The 26,021-nt window shown below is 41.2% G+C and overlaps 1 protein-coding gene and 1 long non-coding RNA gene across 6 annotated transcripts in view; one reads left to right on the top strand and one right to left on the bottom strand.

Annotated features, from left to right (window-relative positions):
- The window catches only part of LOC134626156 (septin-9-like), a 62,757-nt gene extending 37,052 nt beyond the window's left edge, over positions 1-25,705 (top strand). For 3 of the 5 annotated variants that reach the window (XM_063471719.1, XM_063471718.1, XM_063471715.1), the window contains exons 3-11: positions 15,681-15,890; positions 18,684-18,812; positions 18,925-19,006; positions 19,293-19,430; positions 20,757-20,874; positions 21,316-21,411; positions 21,516-21,612; positions 22,411-22,462; positions 24,327-25,705. In XM_063471719.1, coding sequence (XP_063327789.1) covers positions 15,681-15,890; positions 18,684-18,812; positions 18,925-19,006; positions 19,293-19,430; positions 20,757-20,874; positions 21,316-21,411; positions 21,516-21,612; positions 22,411-22,462; positions 24,327-24,468 — 1,064 coding nt within the window. In that variant the 3' untranslated portion in view covers positions 24,469-25,705. Of the gene's footprint in view, positions 1-5,844; positions 5,940-13,894; positions 13,983-15,680; positions 15,891-18,683; positions 18,813-18,924; positions 19,007-19,292; positions 19,431-20,756; positions 20,875-21,315; positions 21,412-21,515; positions 21,613-22,410; positions 22,463-24,326 lie in introns of those variants that run through there. The other 2 variants (XM_063471720.1, XM_063471721.1) reach the window with 2 other exon arrangements.
- Positions 21-2,356, bottom strand: LOC134626159 (uncharacterized). The gene is made up of 3 exons (XR_010093806.1): positions 2,193-2,356; positions 1,566-1,734; positions 21-899 (listed from the first exon to the last, which is right to left on the bottom strand). It is a non-coding gene; the product is annotated as an uncharacterized LOC134626159 (long non-coding RNA).
- Positions 25,706-26,021: the final 316 nt, after the last annotated feature.

Raw genomic sequence — 26,021 nt, 5'->3', positions numbered from 1 at the left:
TTGGTTGAGTCTATCTTGGAACAAGTTTTCTCTTCACATTGTTTACTCACTTTTTATTTGCTGCTGCTAACAAAAGAAAAAACAAAACAGCAACTACCAAAACAACTACTAACAACAAACGACATAAGAAACCTAGACAGTCTTGAATGTTGCTCCATGAATCATTTCTTCTCGATGCCAACTGGACTTGGTTACAGTAGGATTGTACTGGCCCAGTATACCCCACAATGTGGAACAACAGTCCGAGAGAAGCAAGGTGACCCCACATGTTTCTGATGCGTTCTAACTGTAAATCATTAGCACTGCCTCCAAAGCGATCCCTAAGATACCTTAATGATATCATGTCATGACTGTCCATAGAAAACTCTCTGATCTCTCTTAAGAGGTTGGTAGTGACCTCGTACGTTTGATCGGGATCATAAGCTGACCTTCGATAGTAAAATGGATAATGCTGCGTGAAATAGACTCGCTCTACTTGTCGCACTCCATATGCCTCCCTGACTCTAATAACGACTCGAACTCTGTTTCCATGTCCTGACTGGGCTTGGACATGAGGTGGAAGTGGGACTGATGTTGATGCATTGATGTTACCGATGGTGTAGTGTTTGGATGCCAGCGATAGTTCAAACAGATTCTCACTGTTGCCATAATAGTGGGACCCATAATCATGGTTTGGGTTAAAGGTCAGATGTATGACATCGTTTCTGTCAATGTCAACAGTGTTGGCAAACCAGTGGAGCAGCACAAGACTGTGGATCGGCACAGACTGGCCGAAGTCTACTGACATTAGATCATTGATTGAATTGAGTATTTGTCTTACAGCTGACACAGAAGTCAGGGTCAGGAGCAGAGCCACACAGCCACACAGCACAGTAATTCTTGCTGACGTCGTCATCATCCTGTAGAGAAATTTATGTTTATTAGTTTTATTGTTCGTCCATATTTAAGTCCATGCTGTCATTGTGACCAGTGATCTTTTCATCATGCAATCATTTGTCCTACTCTGTATTTAAACATTATTTAAAACGGGTTTTATGGGGGGGGGGTTTTCCCTGATTAATACCATCCATTATGTGATGAAGCCTTCTTTCAGCTTCAGATAAATAACAAAGTAAAAGTCCCTAAACGGTCAGGTTAAAGAAGAGCAATAAAACAAAGTAGATATTGTTTTATGGCAGTTTTAGAGTCAAAGACTTGTAATGAAAACATGCCTTAACATTTGTATTTGTCCAAACAGTGATCCTAATGAATTCATTTAGAATTTAATTTTTTTCAGTCTGGCACTGGTTCCATGAAAATCACCTAAACTAACTAGATTTTAAACTAATTAAGTGCAATTTTGCAGGAGTGTGTGTATTTGCAAGACAAACTTATGAGAAGGCAGAAGGAGTCAAATGTAATCCACTTCATAGTGAAATCTAATGCAAAAAAACAGTCAACTTCATTGTATCTGTAAGTATTTTGTCACCTGATAAATGCTGCATTAGTGATTGGGTGTAAATTTGTCAGCAGTCATTTGAGCAAAAGTAAGCAAAAATGTAGCCGCTAGAAAACGAGACGCTTACCTGCGTAAATCTGCTGCTTTCGATGGCTGATCTGTATGTTTGTGTGAGGCTGTAGTAACTCCCTTTAGATTTCACTTTCCTTATAACCGAAACCAGGAAAACACGCTTAGCCGGTTGTTTTGTTGTTAGAGGAAATCTGACAGTCTGCCTGTTAAAAAAGACTTCTTCACTGTAAAAGAGCAAAACCAGCATGCATTTCAGTGTGGTTTTTTTTTTTGTTGTTGTTCTGTTTTGTTTCTTTTTTGTGGTAATTTGGTTCTGTTAAAATACAAAAGCTGATTATTGGTCATTTAATCCAAAGTCCGAATATGGGTGTGTCTGCCCAACTGCAGAGGTGAGGGACTGAAATTGCAGTCGAGTCTCTCGTGTTGTAGTTGAGTGAATTTTAAAGAGTGTACACGTGTTTTTAATGGCTATGTTTTCATTTATAATTTGTTTACTTTAGTTTTCATTGTTTAAAGATGTTCTGTAGTTCCTGTCACCATATAAAAACTTTACGATTATGTACAAAGATGTTTACATCACAACTCAAATTTTAAGTTTCATCATGTTAAAATAACTAAATATACACTTGCCAAATTTTTAGATTTGAGGTTTTGCACTGCAAAGCTGAGGCTGGAGACTCACCCATGTTGTTTTGAAGTTTGTGGAGCTGCTTCTACTGCTGCAACTCTACCAGCTACCAGCAGATGCTGCTGTCACACAGGTAGTTGGCCTTGCACCTGGAAGGTAGCGAGCCTGGAGCTGGAAAACTTTTGTCAAAGATACGTTTAAGTCCACTGTATTATACACTAAGAAGCACAATACACAAACACACAGAGCTGAGTGGCTTAGTGTCGGCACACACACACATCGGGTGGAGGAGGGTGAAGGAGCTGTTTTCAGAACCCTGAGAGGGCCTCATTCAGCTGTTTACTACAAATCCTCCTCAGTGAGGAAGTACTTCCTCTTCCCAGAGAATTGGATTCATGTGACATCTCCAAACACCCCCCCCACCCCCCACACACGCATGCACACACGCACGCACACACGCACGCACACACACAGTGTTTCTATCACTTCAGAGGACACTGACCTACATTAATTTCCTGTAGATTTGCCCTAAAGTTGGCCCCTAAATGTTATTTACATTGCAAGTGTTTACTCTTCATCTCCAAATGGAAATCCAGGCGTCACAGTGTGACAGTGCACAATAGATTTTTAGGTTAAGTAAACTCACAAATGTTTACACATAAAGACATGCTCAAGTTTCTCCTTTTATCCTGTACGGAGGCTTAAGTATTCCTTCTGGGTGAGGTAGAAAGGGTAGAAACACGCACGCACGCACGCACGCACGCACACACACACACACACACACACACACACATACACACACACACACACACACACACACAAAGGAAACATTTAGTTTCTCTGTGGCCACCACCCACATCTTTCACATGAGCAGCATGAGTGTTGCAGAAATGAATAAGATCCTTGCTGTTGATTTAATTTTTCTGTACTTGCTTTTTTGGTTTTTAGAAACCTCAGCATGCATGTCAGCTAATGAACCTTTTATTTATTTATTTTTGGTAATGTCATTTATCAGCCTAAGATGTTTTATAGTAGAACTGTACACACACCCCGTGCACTGCAGTTTACTGAATACTGATTTAAGATGTGTTGCAGCCCTCTGTATTAGTCGTACACTCCACTATTTTCCTATGGAGGAAAAAGACAACCTGTGATGCCTTTAATGTAATGCGCCCAGTCAATCTATGGTTCTTCTTTCTATCTCTGTGTTATGAAAGTCCAACTGCAAGGAATACTGTCAGGGGTCAGCCAGGCAGCTTCATGCTCTGCCTGCCAGTACATGACACCATCTTGGCTCAGTGTGGCCCACAAATTTCAGCCCCTGACATCGGCTTTCTGTCTCCTTCTCCTCAAAATTAAGATTTTTTTTCTTCTTTCATTAAAGAAGGCCGTGTCCCCAGCAGCACAGCAGCTCTGTAATAAAGAAGTCTGCCAAGTTATGTCAGATCAAACAAATGATGGTTGGCCCACGCTGCATGCATGCAGGGTTCACTCAGGAGTCAGCGTTTTTAAGAAGAAAATCTGAAAGAGGGAATTTGTATCTCATAAAAAGTCTATTTTAGGCTTAAAAAAGACAAGTTAATAGTGAAACCTTTGGAGAGCAGCTCCTGAGTGGCAGTGATGTTGAAAAGAGGAGTTTGTGTTTCGAGTTCAGAGTGGCACAGTTTTATGCACACAGCTGTTTACGTGACTTCAGGATGATGCTTTCATCTTCCTAAATGTGGATTTTTAATTTGTCTTAAGTCATGACCTTTGCCCCTTTTTATTTAAACTCTCTGTGGCTTGCTTCATCACTGGCACTGCTGCAATGCATATTAGGAGTGAAAAGCTCTGTTATGTCTTCCTATTGTATAATCTACATAATCCACAGAAGAAGATTTCGAAGATGATTGTGTCGTGTTGGTGAAATAAAGTGCAGCTGAGTAATAAACCAGCTCCTAAACCCATTATTAAGTGCTGTCAGAATTATCTACATTTCCACTTGTCTCCACTTTAAACATCAGGTTTTTATTGGGGAGATAAAGGTGAGCTTCAGAAAGAGTGAGTTGAAAAGAAAGAAAAAGGTCAAAGAGCAAAAAGCTGTAAGAGAGACGGGACCCAAGTTTGGGGGAAATTGCAGGGTTCTCCACCCTGTAAAACTAACGACAACAAGGGTTTATTTTACGTCCATATTTGGTAGAAACCTGGTTTTTATCACAGTTACAAGTCCAGCTATGTTTGTGTGTCGGATTTAATAAATCGTGTGTTGGTATTGTGCAGGACTCAGAAGGTCCATATTGATGTTTCAGTTTCGTTAGATGGACATTGTTTAAAAGCCCTGGTTTATTTTGGCCTCTGAGTTTGAGTAATGACACGTCTCTCCAACATATTACGCCTGTATTTTTTTTCAGGAACCTGACTGTTCGTTTCAAGGAATGCAGGTGTTGCCCAGAGAGAGAGTGTGTGTGTGTGTGTGTGTGTGTGTGTGTGTGTGTCTGTTCATGTGCCTGTAAGGTTAAACTCAAGTCGCTGCACTGGTGTGTAATTACACTTCCTGTGAGCCTGAAAACAGCTGTTCCCTTCCTCTTTAATCTGGCATGAATATACACACTTCCAAAGAGTAGTAATCAGCCAAAGTGATTGGTTTGTTCTCAGGTACTGGAAGATAAGGGATCAGGTGTTTTTTAACATCTCATTTTGCCACCCTTTAGATTTCGTCTTTTCGTATTTTGTTTATATTTTCACTGGAAAATAGTAATAGTTGTTGGTGTTTGCACTCCTGGTCAGCCATTCCTACCCCCATCTAACTCATCTTATACATCTGTTTTCAGTATACAATCTAATATATGCTATAAATAAATATACCTGTCTAATACACGGATTCATGTTATATTATTTTTATATATTGATCTGTAATTATTCAACTACACATATCCAAAGGTATTGCTTTTCATACTTTGTCATACTATGTATACATGTGGCTTTAATGCTGTTACAGTAACAAAAGTGTTTGTACATCATCCCTGTAATTTTTTTTACTGTTGAAATGTCTGAGGATATCTTATCCAGGCTCTTGACTGTTGCCAAATATTTCAGTTTAGTTGCTGTGGGATTATTCAGTACTTACACAAGCTGCTTTTAAAAAAAGATTTCCTGTGAAATTTTTGTAAAAGCATAAATGTCATCATATCCCCTGCTCTGTCTGCTTGATTTCTTTGGCTTTATCTAAAACATTTTTACTTTTTTGTTTTGTTTTTTTTTGTTTGTTTTGTTTTTTTATGATTTACTGTAAAAGCCAATATGATATAAAATTTGCAAAGAGGGGGAAAAAAATCAGTGAGTCTTGATTTATGGAGGGTACTGATTTGTTAAAGGGACTGAGTATTAGTAGTTTGATGACGTAAAGATGAGGAGATAAGGAGTCCAGACAAAGTAATTACAGTTTTTGGTTTTTTAATGTGGGACTTGAGGAGAAGCTGGCCTAAAGGCTGCAGAGCTGCAGACGCATGCACACACACAGCTCTTCTGTTGTTTCTTTATCGCAGCCACTGACGCTCTGTCTTTGTCCGGTCTCTGCTAACATTTACTTTTTATCGCATTGGAAGTTGTGGGGGTGTTTTTTCCCTTTTATTTGTCAGAGGGAGGGTCGGGGTTATTTGCAGGAAGTGGGCGTATGGTGTTGCCTTACGTGCAGAGTCACATGACAGGCATGGGTGGGAGGGGCAGGCAGGGAGCTTCCAGAGCCACAGCAGAGTTTGGCCTCTCACTGGAGCGCTGCACTTCGACAGGGGACAGCTCATACACACAAACACTTCACACACGGTGAGTGCTTTGCATACTGGCAGGGAGTGTAAGTGTGTGTGTGTGTGTGTAGAGCTGTGTATGTGTGTGTGTTAAAAATCAGTTGGAAGTGCAGGAAGTAGTTTTTCTCCTTTGTTCTTTATTTGTGTGTTTGTCTTCTTACCAGAAAGAAGAAAACTGTTTGTTTTTGAGTCCAGCTGTTCAAACATGTAATGTTACTGATGTGTTTTAACCAAGCTTAAATATGCACGTGGCTATTAATTTGTTGGTTGTAAAGAAGCATGGCTGTGTATTTCAAAGACAGTGCTCAGGATCTCAGGTTGGGATATTTTTTCTCATTTTTGTGTGAGTATGCTTTCACGGATAATTACCATTGTTCAAGTTTTGCATTCCCTGTCTTTCATCTCCTAAATGTTGTGCATGTCTGCTGTGTGGCACGCTTTGTAATCGATCTCTCTGTGTAATACACACACACACACAGGCTCACACACACGTCTGTTTATGTATCCAGGGGGATGTTCCATCATGTTCAACCCCATTTTTTTCTGTTTAAACTCCCAGTTTTATTTTTGTTTCCTTCCTCCTGACGTTGTCCACACACCGGACTGCTGTTGCTGACAATGACATATTACCAGGCCAAATACGTATGCAGAGTGGACAGTTAGCACCACACATGTGGTTAGTAGGCTTCGATGTGCTTTTGGAAAGTACAGTGAAGGAATCCTTTTAGGAAAGTGGAACAGGCTAGCCTCAGATTAGTGTTTCTTTATGAGCTCTGTACAGATCAAGTTTCTTTTCCCTTGTTTAAGCACTGACAAAGTGATAGTGCGAGTTCTTGGCTATGGGGCCATGTGGCAGCAGCTGACACAACCTTGGGCCTCAGAATTTATCATCCAGGCTTTGTTATCCAAAGTTGACCTGGAGAATACAAGGAATTCCTCTCAGCAGCTAATATCAAACCGGTGGAAACACCAACCGCCCCTCACCTTTTCAGAAAGTCACCCGCCTCTGGTTTGCCTCAGAAACACACACATATGTGCACACACACACACACGCAGAGCTGCTGAAAGGAGCTCTGTTGTGGCCCCTGTGCAGAACAGACTGTGGCCTTTCACCACTGTTTAATGGGAAGCTGAAAAGGTCATCGTTACCTTCTGCATCTTGCGTGTCTTTGTCTGTCTGTGCACATCGGGAGTCAAGAAGTTAGATCAGTAAGATTGTGTATCTATTGTGGAATTTAGCATCATGAGTTTGAAATGCAAAACATTTCATGAATGTAACCGGAGCTCTGTAAAATCGATAACATTTCATCTCTGTTGGATTCACCGGGAGCAGATTCTCTGAATAACTGGTTTGCGTTTTCTAGTACATGTATGTGCGTTTGATGTTCACCACAAGAGAAGAGTGAAAAAGAGAAACCGTCGTATTTTTGTTGTAACTTGTTGCATATAAATTTTGAGATGATTCAGTTGTCTGCAAGTGTTGATGTTGATAGATTAGCAATGAAGACGTTAAAAGAAAACAATTCTAAACTAACATAACACAATAAGCTAATATTCCCTTTATAGGGCACGCTTTTAGGGTCTAATGTAACAAGTGTTTGGCTGTCTACACCTACAGTGACCTAGAAGTGTCATGCTGCCACACACGATAAATATACGACTTTAAAATCTTCAAAGGTGAGGAGATGATGGTGGTTCACTTGAAATTAACCGAAGTAACATGTAAATATGAACTACTTTGAGTAAGGAGTCACATTTCTTCAAGTCAAACTGACACTGTGACTTCACTTAATGTCCACTACACCCTTAAGCTTTGTATGTGGGTCAAACACAGTCCATAAATACTGCTGCTTAGACTTGGAGAGGACCCAGGTGACAGGCTTCAGCTCGCACACAGGCTGTAGACTGTGTCAGAGGAGGAGTCCTGCTGTCTGTGTTTTTGATGGAATAGTGAGTTTGTGTTTTCTGAGGATTTGAACACCTTGAGCCTTCTGTCTCAATAGTGAAGGACAGCTGCCCTCTAAGTCCACCTTAAGTCAACTGAGCATTAAAGTAACATTGGTTGTTTGTAGATAATTTGGTATTTATAATTATGTCTATGCAATGTTAAAAAAACAGAACTTTTTCAACTGAGTTCCCTGCACTTTTTTTTTTTTTTTTGGTTTAAATAACACTTCTAACTGTTGTTTCTAAGGTGAGGCATGTGCACGAACAGAGGTCAGATTCCTCAACCCCCTGCCCCTCTAGACCCACGCTCACTGTCAGCTAACCATTTCACTGATACACTTTGACCCATTCACTAAGATTACATTGGTTCAGTCCACATGCTCTATTACTGTCAGCAAGTAGCCAATAGGTAATGGATAACTAATGTATTATTTAGCCTAGCCACAAAGACACTCACAAAACTGACAACTTCCTGATTCATTTTGCTTTCGTGTAAACTCAGTTAGAGGGTAAAGTTTAGCAGTTGCTTTAGGGTGGAATATTTTTTGTAAAGCATGATCTGTTGCAGTGGAATGTATTTCCTTAACTGTAGATGTTTAGTTGAAACTAAATCAGCCTGAGCCTTGAATTGAGTCAATAAGTCTTCTTGCTTGCACTTGGGTGTCCGCACGGTAAATTGAGGCATGCATGCATTTAATAATGTATAGGTGAAACCTTACCTGATGCTCTCAGTGATGATTTTTTTCCTTTTTTCCTTTCTTTCTTTTTCTTTTGGAGCTGCTTGGTGTAAGAATTAGCTGAAGAGCCTAGAAAGACAACAGCTCTCTTGTGCACCACCACAGCTTAGAGGCCGAACACATTCCTCTGGAAGTCTAGACAAACCTGTGGGCTTCTGCTGTCATTACAGTAATTTACATTTCTCTGCTGTCTGCAAAGTAACGCTAGCTGCTGATGCTGCATGCTGAAAATACTAAGTTGTATGTTGTTAAGAGACTGATTATCATTGGTTTTAAGCATCTGCATTATGGTAAATAAATGGTAAATGGCCTGTATTTATATAGCGCTTTTCTAGTCCCTAAGGACCCCAAAGCGCTTTACATATCCAGTCATTCACCCATTCACACACACATTCACACACTGGTGATGGCAAGCTACGTCGTAGCCACAGCCACCCTGGGGCGCACTGACAGAGGCGAGGCTGCCGGACACTGGCGCCACCGGGCCCTCTGACCACCACCAGTAGGCAACGGGTGAAGTGTCTTGCCCAAGGACACAACGACCGAGACTGTCCGAGCCGGGGCTCGAACCGGTAACCTTCCGATTACAAGGCGAACTCCCAACTCTTGAGCCACGATCGCCCCAATATTAAAATACTTCTAAAAACATGCACATAAATGCCTTTAAATGCATCACACGTGCAGAACACAGTAAGATGGGTATATCATTTCCAGGCAAATAGTGCCAGGTGACATAATGACAGAGATGGACCCTGCAGGGGTCAAAGGGCACATTTCTCCTGAGAGCTGAACGATGAGGAGTCTGGGAATTCGGCTTTGCTGCAAAAACACTCAGGCTGTTGTGTTATTAAAGTCAGTGTTTGCACTGCCACCAAACCAATTTCCCCTTTTAATAAAAAGGCCTTCACTGTTAGAGGGTGGGAAACTGTGTTTGTGTGTTTATGTGTGTTGTAAACCCATGTGGTCTGGGGGTATCGAATTGATTCAATGCTGGAGGGCTACCGGAACCCCAGTTCAATGTAATTGAATACATTTTTATCGCTTCTACACAAATTTCTCAGCTGTGTTTGCACCATCTCTTGTGGGAAATCAACCATAAAAAAGCCAGCTTGAGAATCAGTCGTTTTTATCACATTGAATAAAATAAAATTTGCAGCAGCCCACACACTCCTCAAGAGGCATCTGGGTTACCATCAAAACAAATCTAGCGACGTTAAGATGAGACTCGACTGCAAACCGCCTTCGTCCTGTCTGGGAATGTAAATGGAAGACAAAGGCAGCAGATGTTTTTAACCAGCCCATAAATAGATTGTTAAAAAGAACAAAGATCTCAAAACCCATTTAGTGGATTAGTAAACCAATGTGTCTTTGACATACAGCTCCAAACAAGCACTTAAAATGCACAAGTTCAGGTTAATCTATTGCTTGATGGGATTAATGCCTAGTGGTGGATACTAAATACTAAATTATTGAGCTGTCATTGCTATGAAACAAATTAAGCTTGCTGTTATGTGGAGCTTGGACACAAACTCTTTCAATTTTCCTTTTCAATCAAATATAATTAAGGTTATCTGTAGGAATTCACCAGCTTTGTGTTGGTGTTGATACAATGGATTAAATTAATATATGCATGGCTGTTCCCTAAATTTTCCTGGATGCAATCAATCTGGATGAAATTTACTGTATAAACTGCCTACAGTTGGGAGTGAAGGGAGGGAGATGGAGCACAACTGAGGAAGAGAGTGGGGATGAATAATTAAATTAAATGCAAAGTGGTGTATAAACACAAGCAAGCAGGAGGTGTGGAGATGATTCCAAGGATGGGATTTGGAAGCTGTTTCCAGGAATCCACAACATGTGGTCAAAATGCTAATTGATTATTAGAATAAGCCGCCTCAGATGTTTCAGCAGCCAAATCATGGCTAGTTTAACAAAACAGTTTTCTGCTGTGCTAATGGGATCAGTTAGCCATTTTATCATATAAACCCACATTGGGTAATACAGTGTAACACTGTGACACAGGGGCGATGCTGGCTCAGAGTGGACCTCTGTTTATTTTATTAAAAATCATAAATCATTTTGTGATAAATGGACCCATTAGACAGCAATTGTCATTTACTACATTTTTGATCCGTTTCATGTAACGTTGGATAAAAACAAATCTAATTTCCTTTGAAAAACAGGAGTTCTTGTGACTGTAAGTTTTGAGCAATTGTGTTTGGATCTTATTCATCCATGGCTTAGTGTTTGTTTAAAGCCTGGCATTTAATCATTCAGTGCAATGCTTTAGTAGAGAAAGAATTGTGTACGTTATGGCTCGTTAAAATAGTAGAAAAACTGTGGAACTGCCTGCATGTTGTATAACACAGTTGTAAAAGTGAAGCGATAAAGGGAAAGATTTTGTACAATCAGTTTTACAGATGCCCTGAGTGAGTCTGTGTTGCAGATAACAAACACTCCAAGTTTCCAGCCCTTTTCTCTCTCTGGATTCCTCTAAATTCTACAGAGTTTACTCAAAGGGTCAAACCACAGGTTTGTCATAAGGGGACTAACCTCAGTGCAGCTCTTTCCAACCTAAACTGGGAACATGATCTCTGACCTGCTCACCACCCTGTTGAGATCAACACCCTGGACAGCTAAGCCATGGCTCAGTGGTTTTGGCCACACTGCATCTAAACTTAGGCGACAGAGTCACATTTTTCTTCATACTTCTTTGTAGTTTTAGTGCCTTTTGAAAAGACCATCCAGTGAACAGGGAGATGTTTAGCTGGATTCAAATGTATTTGCATCTCAGTTTGGAGGCCTGTGTGTAGTTAGTGAGGAATGCCCCAGGCCCAAAACTGGAATAAATCACAATCTCTGCAATCCACACTTTTTTTTTCTCCCCTCCTTCTCCCCCTCTGCATGCCTTTCTTTGTCCTCCTCTCACTGACCTTATCTTGTTTACCTCCCCCCTACTCAACGACAGCCATCTTCCTTTTTTGCTTCTCCTCTTTATCTCATGCCTATCTGCACACGTCTGCCTTTTTTTCTCTCTCCACACTTCGGTCTTCTTCCTTTTCTTGTGTCTTGCTGTTTTTCTCTGAAATGCTTTGCTGCAGAGATGAGACTTCTGGCTATATTTACAAAAAAAGCAAAGCAATCTGATACCGCTGGAAGCAATAAAAGAGAAAACCTCTTTAGTGCCTGTAATTGAAAACAGCATCACAGTGAGTCACTCTGCTTTCCAATAGCTAAAATAAATTTTGTTTGTCCATGATGCAGGCGAACAGTAGAGCTAAGGAATGGCATGGCAAATGTGCAAGTCATCCAGGGGTGATTTATTACCACTAAGCAAGCAACAATGAAAACTGAAGTTTTTAAATGACCCTTAATTGTCACTGAAAAACAAATCTGATTCATCCAAACTGTGCTTGTGCTGTTTGATCAGCAACATAAGCAAACCTATTCCACAACTGTCATCGCATTTTCTCTCAAATGTAACGTTTGCATGCCCATTTCCCATCAGACTTGAAACTAGTGGGGGGGAAAACATAAAATGCTGAGTTGAGAAGCGGCCCAATATAATTATTCTTAAAAGGCTGTGGCCATCTGAGAGGCTCATTTAATCCACCTCCAAAGGATTTACACCATCAGTTTGCATGACAACATATTAAAATACCTGAGGTTCCCACAGTATGTCATTCCTTACATCCCTATTTGACTCAACAGTAATTTTTTCAGTCAGCCCATTGTGTTTGATAGGTTTGAGGTAATGTCCAACAGCTGTTAAGCCATCAGGGCCAGACATTTTCCAGGTGGAGGTAAAAAAAATAAAATAAAACTTTTAACATTTATAAGGCCATTCTCCAACCACTTCTTGTCTGACAGCTGTGTTACTGGCTAAAAACCATGACAGAGGGTGAATACGTCCATCTGATAAATGGTCAGTGTATCCAGATGCTTTGACACACTCTCTGCACCACTGATACGATGCTTTACTCACCACATCATAGGGTTTGTAGTTTACCAAAGTTGGCTAAAGGTCTAAAGAAGTGTCCTGCCCATGAATGAAGTGATTCATTTTTATTGTAGAGAAGAGTTTGGTTTCCCACGGTAGTGGTTCAAGACTCCTTTTGTGTGGTGTTGTGATGTTTGCCAAGTTGTTTATGGTGTTAAATTCTTCTTTGACTTGAGAAAATCAGTACATTGTTAACTGTCCTTCATGAAACCAATCTTTTGAAGAGTCTTTGTGCTTCTGGCTGGGAAACCAGCTAGTTACCACCAACAACTCTGTCCCTCTCTCATTCACTCGGTATCTTAGCTTTTGTAATTCCCACCCACAGTGGAAGATTAGCAAATAGTAATTGAACATTAAACAGAACAGACATGCTGCAGAGGTGCTGAGCATTGATTTCAGGAAGTCCTCAGACCAAATACTGTAATTGATTGTTTCCACAAAGCTTACACAGAACCAAAAACCTCCATAAAACCTACTTTTTCTTCCTGTTTTAAACCCACACTGATCACAAAATGAGAAGTGTGCATACCAAATTGGAGAAAAGTGTTTAAGCTCAGAGGCTGGGAATGAGGACTGTGCTGGGACCGCAGAAGTAACATCTACAGTTACAATAAAAAGAACAAATTTGTTTTATCCCGTGTTATGCCCTTCGAAAATGGGTCGATGCTCAGCTCATGGTTGTGCATGAGTCCTGACAGTAAAGCCTTTGGATTAGATTAAACAGTTATCCAAGTAGCTGACAATCCATCATCTATTAAATGTTTCAGCTCTAACAGAAGATTAAGCTTGTTCAGATGATCTTCTCATCATTATATCTTAGTGCTTTGCAGGTGTAGCTGCTGTTGGATGATATCTTAAGTATTCCATCTTGTTCATTTTATGTCCCTTTCCTTTGATGCTTTCCCTGGTATCATGCCTTTGAAGCTCTGTTGTTGGAGGCCTGGTTGCCACAGTGTCCTAACTCCTGGCAAACATCTCTGTTTACAGCACAAAGCTGTCGCAGGAAAAAATCAGCAAGGGATTTCAGGGGGAAAATAGATGGTGTAGAGAAGAAGAGGATGGAGTTTTTGTATTATCCAGCACATTTAATAACAAAGCTAAAAGCGAAATGAGTAGCAGAAAGGAGGAGGGGCTCAAACAGGAGAGATACAAGAAAACTGAGAGTTGGTGTGCAATAGGGAACACCAATGAGAGAGGATCAGTGTGAGCAGGGAGGAAAGGGTGAGGCTGAGGGGAAAAAGACATGAGCGAAACAGAGGTATGGGAACAGGGGAGTTGCAGAGGGGAGGTGGAGGGCAGTGAGTCGCTGTAAGTTGCTGACTGACTTTTGGAACAGGATGAGGAAGTGGTGAAGAGGCCAGGAGAGCTGCTTCCATAGGTGGGTCTCTATGATACATGGATGCACACACAATGGAGCATATTATAACAGCAAGACTTAACGTGTTAACATGAGCTAGTTTTGAGTTTCTACAGCACTGCTGTTCCTCAGATTTTTTTTCTTCTTCCAGTAATCAGTGCAGTGCCAGTTTGAAGTGTGTTGACTTTTCTACCAGCCTGTTGATTTAATTCCCAGAGTGATACGGGTGAACTGGCCTGCTGTCTGGACTACTTTCTCCTTGTGACAGGTCGAGTATTCGCTGGAATCCAAAAGCTGTTAAACTCTTGGCAGGCAGTCCAGGGGCTGATATTTGCATGTGTACCTACAGATCAGCTGTGCGCTCAAACAGAGGAAAGTCTGAGTGTGTGAAGTCAAGGCAACCAGCATGTTTAAAGGCACAAAGTCAAGCATGTACTCAGGGCTTTTGTGTGTGTTAGCCAGGCTAGCTGTGAGTGGATCAGGTTTCAACCTCACCAGTCTCACTCTTTTCCACTCTCACATTAGCAGGACACTAACACTGCACTGTAGAGAGCAAGGGAAAGGGGAGGCCTTGCGAGGGGTAGCATGGTACATGGACTGTGTATCTAATGACACACGGACGTAAACACTGTCGTCGTGTAAATTTGTCACATACACAGCTCGAGAGGTACGGTGACTTTGGCATGCGCAGACCTCAGTGAACATATTAAAAGTTTAATATTTCTCTTGTGATTAGACAAACATCTGCAGGCATTTCACAGAAGGACATGAAGTTAATCATTACAAAAACAAAGTGAAGAGATGTCGTTCTGCCAATTTTAAACTACTCTAATTCCACAGAGCGAATTTTCTGATAGTTTTACTTTTGGGTTGAGAAACTGTTCTGGCATGAGACCAACCAGGACCTTGAAAGTCAGGAGGTGCTTTTAGTTGTTTTTCTGTCTGTCTGTCTTCGAGACAGTCCGCCACATTTGTTCCAGACTGAAATAAACGGCAACCATTAGATGGATTATCAGAAACTTTTGTGCAGACATTCACTAGAAGATGGATCCCAGAGCTTTCCTTTAGAAATAACAATAACTAATAGCACTTTGTAAACAGTTACAAAGTGCATCACAGGTTGAATAAAACCCAACATTAAAGATGCAATGATGTGCATGGCCACTTGCACCATTAATCAAGTTTCTCCCTATCAGGCAAACACGCAGGCCATTTCAGCTATAACTTGGTTTTTTGTGCCATCAACCTTCCAAGCTGTTGTTTAACTGGGTGTTCACACGATTTTTCCCAGTCAGGGATGCATTTTTCTGACACTGCAGGAATTCCCTATTATCTTGTTCAAATGTGTATGTGTGTTATTAACAGATTTTACTGTAGTTTAATTCTACTGATAGCTTTTCTTTTGAACTGCCATCACCTGAAGAGCTGCTTAGCTGAACTGGTTTGTTCTATAACAGGAAGTTGTCAATCATTACATATTTCAGCACTATGACAGTTTGGTGCAGTACATTACTTCCTCCTATGGATTTCCAAGGAACCAAGAATCTTGAAATTCTTGTAAAAAGTCTACTCATTTTGTTTTTTTGTTTTTAAAAAAACTCGCTTATCATTTTACTTGCAGTACCTGTTTTCACAGATGAGTCATTTATCTGTTATTGCTTCTTCCATATTATACTTCTGAGTAACTCAAGCCTTCTCTGTTTCTTTGTGTTACATCAGGACCTGAAGTGTTTTCCAGCTACAGCAGCAGTACCATGTCTGAGGCGGTGGTGCCTGATGCTATGGTGTCCCCAGCAGTGGGTGGACTGTATGGGGAGAAGGCTGGCGGCCCCATGTTGGACTTCAGCTACGTGGGTATTGATGCCATTCTGGAGCAGATGAGGAGGAAAGCCATGAAGCAGGGTTTTGAGCTCAACATTATGGTTGTGGGTAAGCAGAGCCTGTTTACACTCACTAAAATACCCAGATTTGGTTCGCACAGTAGTTGTCGGACACATAGCATTGCAGTGATCAAATCTTTGGCTGCTTACGCACTCACACATTAAAAGAAATGCATGTGAAGCATTAGAAATAATTCCAGGAATTGCCTTTGAGTAAGACTTTTGAGCTGGTGCTTCACTGTGGATAACTACTGCTAGCAAATGTTCAGGTTGAAATAATATTTCCCATCTTTACTCAAAAGTGTGGCCTTCTGCAAATAAATGGTTGCATTGATGGTTGTATACACTTAAATCTCACAATAACCTCAGTTATGTATAACTAGAGCTGAGACTGAGTCATGATGCTTTTCTCTCTAATCAAGTTTAAATAGAAGCCTGAAGCTTTTTTCTTTTATTTTTTTTTTTTTTTAATTGGGCATACTCAGTGGTGCTCATCACTGTGATCAGACACCTTTAAAATAGGAGCTAATTACACACCTCAGGATCAAACAGGCCACCATCGAACCCACCCAATCTCACTGCTTTATGTCTCCTGCATGTCGTCTCCACACATGGTCTGTGTCTCATCCTCAAATTAAAAAAATGTGCTTGAGAAGCAGCCCCAGGCCTGAGTGGGTAAACACAACTAAACAAAACTGGTTTCCATGGTTTTTTTGGGTGTCTTTTTTTTTTAATATCAAGGTGAAATTATAGGAACAATTGATGGTTTTTAAGAACTGGATAATTGGTTTGGCATCTTTATAACTGACGGATTTTTACCTGCATAGAGGACTTTATGTTCCCCTCCAAAAATTGTAGCAAAACTGAAAGGAAAATCAACAACGTATTTTCACTGGATTTTCATTATTTTAATTCTCATTTGTTAAACAAATGGAGTGAAAATGGACTGATTATAAAACATAAGACTCAGTCATGCTTCGGACCAGGTGCAGTAGCTACAATCTAACAGTTTAAAACTAACAGAGCAGGTGGATTTACTTCCTCCTCTATAAAGAAAGAGGACACCCGGGGGGAAACCCCTACATCCAAACAGGATAGCGAGACGATAGAAAGAGAAGAACAAATTTTTTGGTAAGATAATGAATTGTGATAACTTTGAGTGTCATTTTTAAAAATTTTCCTTCCAGCTTGTTTGCTTTTTCTTGTGAAAATGTTTGCTGCCAGACACAATTTAACAGTTTAAAAAGCATCTGTACGACTTTGACCTCATACAGAAAGCACTTGTGGGATTTTGGAATCACCTCACTGTTTTGTGATGGTTGTTAGCGGTAGGATGATGGATGCAGACACTTTGGAGAAAGCAGCTGTTGGAGCGAGTTTGGACACGGCTCAGAGTGGCATCAGTACTGCCAAAGCTCTGTAGCAGATAAAATGCTAATTTGCCACGTGGACTTTTGAGTCCTTTAACTTCCAGCTGCTGAGCTTCATATTTGTTCTGTGAATCTGTGTTTGCGTGGAGTGTGTGCTGCTGTGCATGCGAGTGCATATCCATAAATCAGAGTTCTGAATGTTGACTTAACCTGAGGTTGAACTTTGAGTGGTCATTTCTCAGTGGGCCCCTCCAAACAGCTCTTCATTAAACCGTGGTGATGTTAGCATGAGGTCCAAGGATCACAGGGGGTCTCATCCATATAGACAGACAGCTGATAAATTAAGTCTGTTTCAATTTGCCCGGATGGGGGAGCATTTTATCCTCTTACTGTAGCAAAACAAGAGCATCTGTGTTGTTATCTGATCAGAAAGTGTCTTGAAATGGTAGTTATAAGATTAAAGAAGGAGTTACATTTTTGTATTTCTGGGTGTGGCTGTTGCAGTCATGCTATTTCCCCTGCTGTTATTTTGAGTGGCTCATAAGTGCCATATGTCGTATTAGCATTTTAGGGCTATTAAAAAAAAAGCTTTAGTGTTTCATATGCTGCTGCCTCCACAGGATACCAAAGTAAAACTAACCTCCATCCAAAACAGCATCACCATTCACAATTAATTTACTAGTGAACACTCCCTTTGCTCATTTTATTTTTCAGTTCAGTCTCTGCTTGTCATTTAGCCCCAGTCTTTCCTGTGCCATTTTTCCCAGAGGTTGATGTTGCGGTTGTGGTGGCCCACAATGTCATTAAGCTGCTTCCCCAAGAAGAATTCCCGCAGTCAAACGTACTCCAAATAAACAGTCATGGATTTCAGCTGGAGACGTTAGATCTCGTTCTGCTCTGAAACTCTAACCAGAACCTGCAGCAGGTGGACAAATCAGCCAAACTCATCGAGGCTGCAGAGCAAAACGGGGACTACTATCACAAGCTGCAATTACAACGGAGGGGCTGGATCTCATCCCATATCCACGGGATGAGACTTGTTGAGAGAGGCAGCTGAGAGAAAGGAGCTGGAGAAATTAGACAGGGGAAACGCCCAAACTCTTGTGCACGTGCAGTCGTTGGAGACTTATATAGCGGATGACAAAAGACAACCATAGGCATAGCAGTTGTGGCTGTTGCTTGCCCTGTCCTGCTGTTGGCTCATTGCAGCTGCCCCTTTTTCTCATCACTTACTGCATATGAAGTAAACTGGTGTGCTTTGACGTTTTGTTGGCAGTGTTTGAGCAGACAGATGTCACAGCTTCTGAAATTGTTGGAGTGAAGCAGGGTCATTTTATAGAATCTTGTTTGGGTTTATTATGGCACCATTGTGTAAACCGTTGGCTCCCCACTGTGTAAGCAGTCACTGTCGAAGTGTTGTTTTTTTTTTTTCTCATTGCCTGTCATTTTTTTGTTTGTGTTTTTGCTTACAGGACAAAGCGGCCTGGGAAAGTCTACTCTGATGAACACGCTGTTCAAGTCTAAAGTCAGCCGTAAGTCTGTGCTGGCTACAGCCCAGGAGAAGATTCCCAAAACAGTGGAAATCAAGTCCATCAGTCACGGTACAACTCACGACAGCTGGCTTATGCCCATCTGCATTCTCACTGCTTGTCTGTGTTACAGCAGTTTGCTGCTGTGCTGGCTCTCAGTGTTCTTATGTGTTTTTGTTTGCAGACATTGAGGAGAAGGGTGTAAGAATGAAGCTGACAGTCATTGACACACCAGGCTTTGGAGACCAGATCAACAATGAGAACTGGTAGGCTACAACTTAACGTTGCTGCAACAACCATATAAGCAGTGAGTTCATAATGACAAGAGTTTCTAACCAGATGTCCTTCCCTTTATTCTTGCTTTTCCTGCTTTCTTACTTTTCCTGATCTCTATCATTGTCCTTCCTCCTCTTCTTTGTCTGCCTGAGCCCCTCCTCCTTCCTTCTTTTACTGATCTGTCCCTTCTCTTCCTTTTCCACCCCCTTACCCTTCTTTCCCCCTCCCTCTTCTGTCCTTCTCCTTCTTCAATTATCTTTCTCCACTATGGTATAGCTGGCAGCCCATCATGAAGTTCATTAATGATCAGTACGAGGCGTACCTGCAGGAGGAAATCAATATCAACAGGAAGAAAAGGATCCCAGACTCCAGAGTCCACTGCTGCATATACTTCATCCCCCCAACTGGACATTGGTAATGACACACCACAGTCGTAGTTTTAAATCTCAAAAAGACACATCTAAAAAAACATCAGTGCTGATTCCTGTCACACAAGCTGTTTTTTATGCGCTGTAGTTTTCTTGTAAACAAACATTGTGTTTTCTAAAAGTCTGACATGGTGACAATACGAAACAATTACATCAACTGGAATTTAAATAACTGCTGTTGTTACAGACAGCAATGCTGTGCTTTGCTTCTGCATGTCAGCACATATTGGTATAGACTGTCTTTGTTTGTTCTTAACTTTTTAAATGTGAAGCAGATCTTTCTGCCTTGTTACCCCCTCTTATTGAACACACACAAGGACTCTATCCAGCCCACACACTCTGGAGACATGGGCTGCTCTCGCCAGGCCCTGAAGCAGCTCAGTATCCTAAGTTTTTCCCTGGACCTCTCACAGGCCCACACATCTGGCTCTCATCGAACCGTCCGGTTTACCCTCCGTCTCAGCGCTCTCTTGGTTCAGACCTGCACCGATCGGAGCTCAGGGGGTCTGGGTATACTAGCAGAAGGAATTAGGGGTTGGGTGAACACAGTCTCACATAATAATTCACCATGCAGCTTATAGTTTCTTTTATATTCCTTTTTTTTCATTGGTGTAACTCGAGTCGAGTGCAGCGACTGGTCTTGGGAAAATGTTGAAGCAGCTGTGGACTGTCATCCCCTTTGGAGCACGCACACAAAGACACAACTGATAACAGAGCAAATGCTGCACCTCTATTAATTTTTGTCTCATGGCATGTCTTTACTCAGGCAGGGGCCTGGTGTGAATGCCCCCCCAACCCCCCGTCTCCAGCAAGCAGCGTTTCATGTTGATCCAACACTGCAGATGTCACATGGCCCGGCCAGCAGCTGCTCCAGGCTTGCCTTAAAAAGCCTAACGGGGGGAGAGGCAGGAAGGACGAAAGAGACAGAGACTCTGTGTGTGTCTGGGTGCATGCAATCAATTCTGCACTTTTGTCTTTCTCGAGTGCACAAGCCTTGTTGTTGACAACGAGCAGCCTGTGTGAAAGAGTCGTTAGCCAGGCCAGAATCCGCTGCTCTAACCACATGCAGATGCTTTCTCAAACTGCGGGAAAAGCCTTAGCTGCTTCCCCTAACTGTATCAAGCAGCTGTTCACACACTCTGTGTAATGATGGGTGCATGATAAGAAGTTGGAACTGTAAATGTTCCTCCATCTGGGACGTTTCTTAGGAACATCTGCCCTCTGGTGCGAAAGCTTTGCGTTACAATTTCCTGTGCTTTTGTTCTTAAATGTAATGTCTTCCTCCCGGTTCTCTCATGTTGTGTCTCCTCAGTCTTCGGCCTCTTGATGTCGAATTCATGAGACGTCTGAGTAAAGTGGTCAACATCGTCCCAGTCATCGCCAAGGCAGATACACTTACGCTGGAGGAGAGAGACTTCTTCAAAAAGAAGGTAACATCTATTAGATTTTAGTGGCATTGCAACTTCTCTGAAGAAGTATCCCTATATTCTTTTACCCTTTTGCTCTCTGCTTGCCTTTACTTTTTTTTAAACAGCTGACCCCTTTATGAGGTTTTTATTGGCTTTGTTTTCAAGGATCTCAGGATTTCCCTTTCCCTCATTAACACACTCTGTGTGCGCACAGGTTTAGGCGTACATCCTGTGAGGGTTTTGCGTTTTGTTTGTTGCGGTTAGCGACTAAGCCCAAACTTTTGGCATAGATTAGCGTTAATGCAACCTTAATCTGCATCCTGTGCATATTTAGGTACAATTGTTTGATCTCTCAGAAGGATACATCAAGAACAGCCGCCTAATTAGTCCAGAGATTAAAAGACTTGTGGTGGGTTAAAGATTTGTTGTGTGCATGTGTGTATTTGAACATGCTCTAACCAGATCAGGGAAGAGCTGCGAGCCAATGGGATTGACGTATACCCACAGAAGGAATTTGATGAGGACGCAGAGGACCGAATGATCAATGAAAAGATCAGGGTAAGGGCAGCAGCATCACCAAGCAGGACTTTGGGCTCTATCTGAAATCCATTCTGTAAGGATTTCTAACTCTAATAGCCGTTTACTTTTAACCTTTTGAACAGGAGATGATCCCATTTGCTGTGGTGGGAAGTGATCAGGAGTATCAGGTCAACGGCAGGAGGTTGCTGGGGAGGAAGACCAAGTGGGGAACCATTGAAGGTACAATTCTCATTTGTATTTATATTAATGATGCACTTTTAGCAAAGCAGTTCATAAATCATTTACTTTTCAGTGGTTTTATTAAATGAGGGGTAAAAAAGAAGGGAGGGTTTCTGGGAATCAGCTGGTCACAGAGTGTCAACAATGCTCCATTCAGCTCTCCAGACAGCGGTCGTGTGCCATGCAGCTGACTCAGCCCTCCACCAGACAGTCTCTATGAAGAGGCCTGATTGTTTACTTTGTGTCCCAACCTCTCTCATTCCCTTTAATATCACAAAGATTATGTCCGCTGAATCCTCACATTGGATATGCACTGAGCAGAGAAAATGTGTAAGTTTAGTCATTTTTAATTCCAGTTTCCTCCAGCAGCTGAAGGAAACTGGTCATCATTAGTGTCATACGACTTTATGGTCACATTCATTTTGACTGCAGGATCGGACTTTCAATATTTAATTATGTTAGCCACTCCAGTTAGGAGGCCCCACCCCTTTATCAAGTGCCTCATAAAGGAAGTTTAATTTCCTGCAGAGTGTGCCTGTGCTGACACACACAGGCACACATCACTGGGAAATTCTGATGCAGTTAATCTCCTCAGAAAATACTCAAAGTAGATGAAAGCTGCAGCAGGTGAGGGCAAGATGGCCTGCTGCATGGAGCCATCACACTAGGATCACTGACTCCACCTGCTGGACTCTTAAAGAATCTCAGCACCAGCCATTCATGAAGCTTCTGCAGCCTCTTAGCACCTGTTTTAACTCCCCATTGATTATTTCTAACTCAAAGCTTCTCTCTCTGCAGTTGAGAACATAGCCCACTGTGAGTTTGCCTATTTACGGGATCTCCTCATCAGGTGAGTGCATGCTGTCTGCAAGTCCACAAGTTTATGCCAGATGAGGATCTGGCACAGATTCATCATAAATAAAGGGATTTTTGTAAATTTAGACACAGAGAGGGAGACTCAATCTGCATGCGGTAGATCAGTCTCATGAATCACATGTGCCACATGTATGTAGTAGCAATATGAATGAATATGTAAATGTTTTTAATAGGGCTGCCAATGTTAGTGCGTTAACACGGATTAATCCGTCATCACGCAGTTAACCCATGTGGAGCACAGAATGACTCAAAATCCCTGAAATGTCTCTGTCAACGCAATTCGGGCAGTTTGTCCATTCTGCGCTCCTGATTGGTTAATGGCGTTAAAAATTTTAATCGCAGTGATCGTGATGATGCGTTAACATTGACAGCCCTAGTTTTTAATTTACAAGAGGCGTCCTGCTTCAGTGAATCCACCTATGTTTTTATAGTGATCACAGTCCCAGTGCAGTAAAAGCAGAAACGCAAATTTGCAGAGGGAAAAACTGATATGAGACATGTTTACAGGCACAAAGTGGAAATAAAACATGAGCTGTTGTCTGTAAAGACAGCTGGAGCGATTCAAGTCTGCGTGTTTCCCTTCTGTCAGACACACACAACAGTTAAAGACACGGTTTGAGCGGTTTCTGTCTGGCACTGCAAGTGTGCTGGTAGTTTACAGGTACATGCTGGATCAAGGTGGATTCAAAACTGTTTGAGGTTATTGTAAAGCAAAATAAAGGACACAAAGGAGCAGGAGGATGTTTCCAGTCAGCATGTTAAAGTAAAACTAGTTTTTATTTTCAAACTCGAGATAAAGTGATCATAGTTTCCTGTCGTGTGCTCGAGCATTGCAGTTCTTAGGATGAGTGAAACGTAGAGAATTGGTTTCACTGTAGGGGGTCAGCAAAGGAAATCTTAGAAACAACATGTTTTATTGAGTGACGACTAGACCAGTCGATTACTCTGGCCGATAAGAGGACTTGATGTTCTTTTTAGTGGTGGATTGTGTTTCGTTTGAAGTTTTTAGAAATTAAAGGATATGAATATGCAAGCTCATCAACTGATTTGGACCCAAATAAACAAACTATAGGTGTGAAAACGCCCTAAAAGTCAGAAAATACTGAGTAAACTATCAAAGTTTAATGGATCCAATAAGATATCGTCTGTGCAAATAGTCTGTATTTTGCTCCGGCTATATTATATAATATATAATGATTCTTGTGAAATTTTAGTACTTTTCATGAGTCCTCATTCATTCATTTCATTCATCTTAGGCCATCTACTGATATTTTGTTTTTGTAGCACAACTTGTCATATTTGTTCAATCCAGCATGAAAATGTTATTAAAATAGCATTTTCTTCATTTTTGTGACTAAATGTTTTAGTTAAAAATAATTTTTTTATTGCTTTGAGTTATCTACATGTAGAAATGGTCTGTAGTTGTATTTTTCAGTGTGAAATGTTTTAGGTAGTGTGTTTGTGTTCAAGAATGAGACTGCTTCAGTCTGTTAATATAAATTTTGACCAGCTCATCCTCTGAAACTGCAAATCCGGATTCAGTTTATATAGAACAGAATAAAATCGCCCTTTAATACATCGAGAAAGACCATTGGAAACTTCAATTTTTCAAGTTTTTGAGATCTTTGTTCATTTAAACAACTTCAGATCTCAGTGTGTGGACGAGCCTCTTTAAAAATCCATATATACAAAGGTGTGTGATTTTTACAGCAGTAATTATATCTGTCCACACTTTGTACCCTAAATTTTAAGGTGGCTGAGTAGAAAATGTAAAAACTGTGATGGTTTGAGATGGACGGACACTTCTGTGATGCGACCGTGTGTGTTTTTGTTTGTAGGACCCACATGCAGAACATTAAGGACATCACCAGCAGCATCCACTATGAAATGTATCGCGTGAGGCGCCTCAATGAGAATAACACGATGGTGGCTCATGCCAACGGTATCCCAGAACATCATCTCACCGCCCACGAGATGTAGACGCCGCCCGCCGCCATCATAGCATAACTCGTTTGTTCTGAGACTCTGATGTTCAGCAACAGTCTTCCCTTCACTCCAACCCACTCCACTCCAAACCTCCTCCCCCCACCTCACAGGGTGCGAAAAACTCAAACGCCTGCCAGAGGGACTTCATCTTCGGTGACTTTTGGCGGCTGAATGGACGGTTTATGTCAGTTTATTGCTTCATGAATAAATCCCCTCAGTATCGCTGACCGAGAGAGGGATTTTTATCTGCTTACAGTTAATATTTGTGGTGCCAAAATTTCAGCTTCCACCAAACCGAACGAACTGACACTGAAGTGCCTTAAAATGTAACATATGAAACTCGTCCACTTTTCTTTTTGCAGATTTTGGTGTTTTGTTTTTAGCAGCGCCTGTAGGAATGTGGGCCACAGTTTTGTTTTTTCCTCTAAGCACACACTTATAGCGACGTGTGAAAAGTGATGATACTTGCACTTGATCACTGCATAAAGCATGTTGGAGAAGGGCCAGGCAGCGCTTCGCCAACTTGTAACACACAGTAATGTAAAGTGTGAGCAGTGCAGCTTCACTCAGCTCTCTCCCCCTTAGTTAAATCACCCCCCACTCCCACAAAAGGGTTATCAGAGAGCACCTCATACGCTTGACTTAACTTTTCTGTCGCAGCTCGTGTTTCTCTTTAAAAGTTGTTTTTAATTCCCACTTATAAATGTCATTGTTTATGAATAGAAATATCTTAAGAGTGATTTAAGATGATAAAGTATTTATGCACGATATAAAATGTGAACACCGTCAGTTGTAGTCCATATATTCAGATTAGTAACACACACACTTCCCCTGCTCTGGGCCCGTCATGGCGCCTTATTTATTGGAGGGTTTTTGTTTTTTTTCATAGCATGTTGGCCAAAACTGGAAAGAGAGCAGGGTTGTTGGTGCCAGGCTGACTACATTTAGACGTTTTCCAGTCCCCTTAAATTCTTTTTTTTTTTTTTTTTTTTTTTTTTTTTTTTTTTTTTTTTTTTGTTGAAATCTAGTCTTCCACTGACCAGCCCACTTTGTTTTTCCTCCCATCATGTACCGAGGATCTTTCTTTCATCCATATATTACTTCCTAAGCTCTCACTGTCAAGCTCTGTCCTGTATATTCGTCTGTGTTCTGATACATTTTTTGTACTTGTATTATTGATAACAAATTTTCTTTTATCTTATTTGAAAGAAATAAAGATTGAAGTTGTAAATATTCTTGGTTTTTTCTTATATTTTTACAATGCCTAGAAGAAGTCCAGCCAGCGAAAGAACTCACTCTTTAAAGTTTAAATGTATACACCGATGACATTTTAGATCATTTTCTCCCACACTGGCTTTTCCATAGCATTTAATTACAGGTGTAATTCACTTACTGGAGCACTTTAATTGCCGTGTCATTAAACTTCTTCTTGATTAGCCCCTGAAATCAATATGGCTGCCTACTAGGTCAGTGCAAAGCTTATTAGTGCTAATTACTTGAATGCATGAGTGCATCTTTTCTTCCTCGGCACGACATTGGAGAAGGCG

Source organism: Pelmatolapia mariae, linkage group LG4, assembly GCF_036321145.2.
Source record: "Pelmatolapia mariae isolate MD_Pm_ZW linkage group LG4, Pm_UMD_F_2, whole genome shotgun sequence".
NCBI lineage: Eukaryota > Metazoa > Chordata > Actinopteri > Cichliformes > Cichlidae > Pelmatolapia > Pelmatolapia mariae.
Note: the sequence above shows the minus strand (reverse complement) of the source record. Positions and strands in the feature narration are given on the sequence as shown.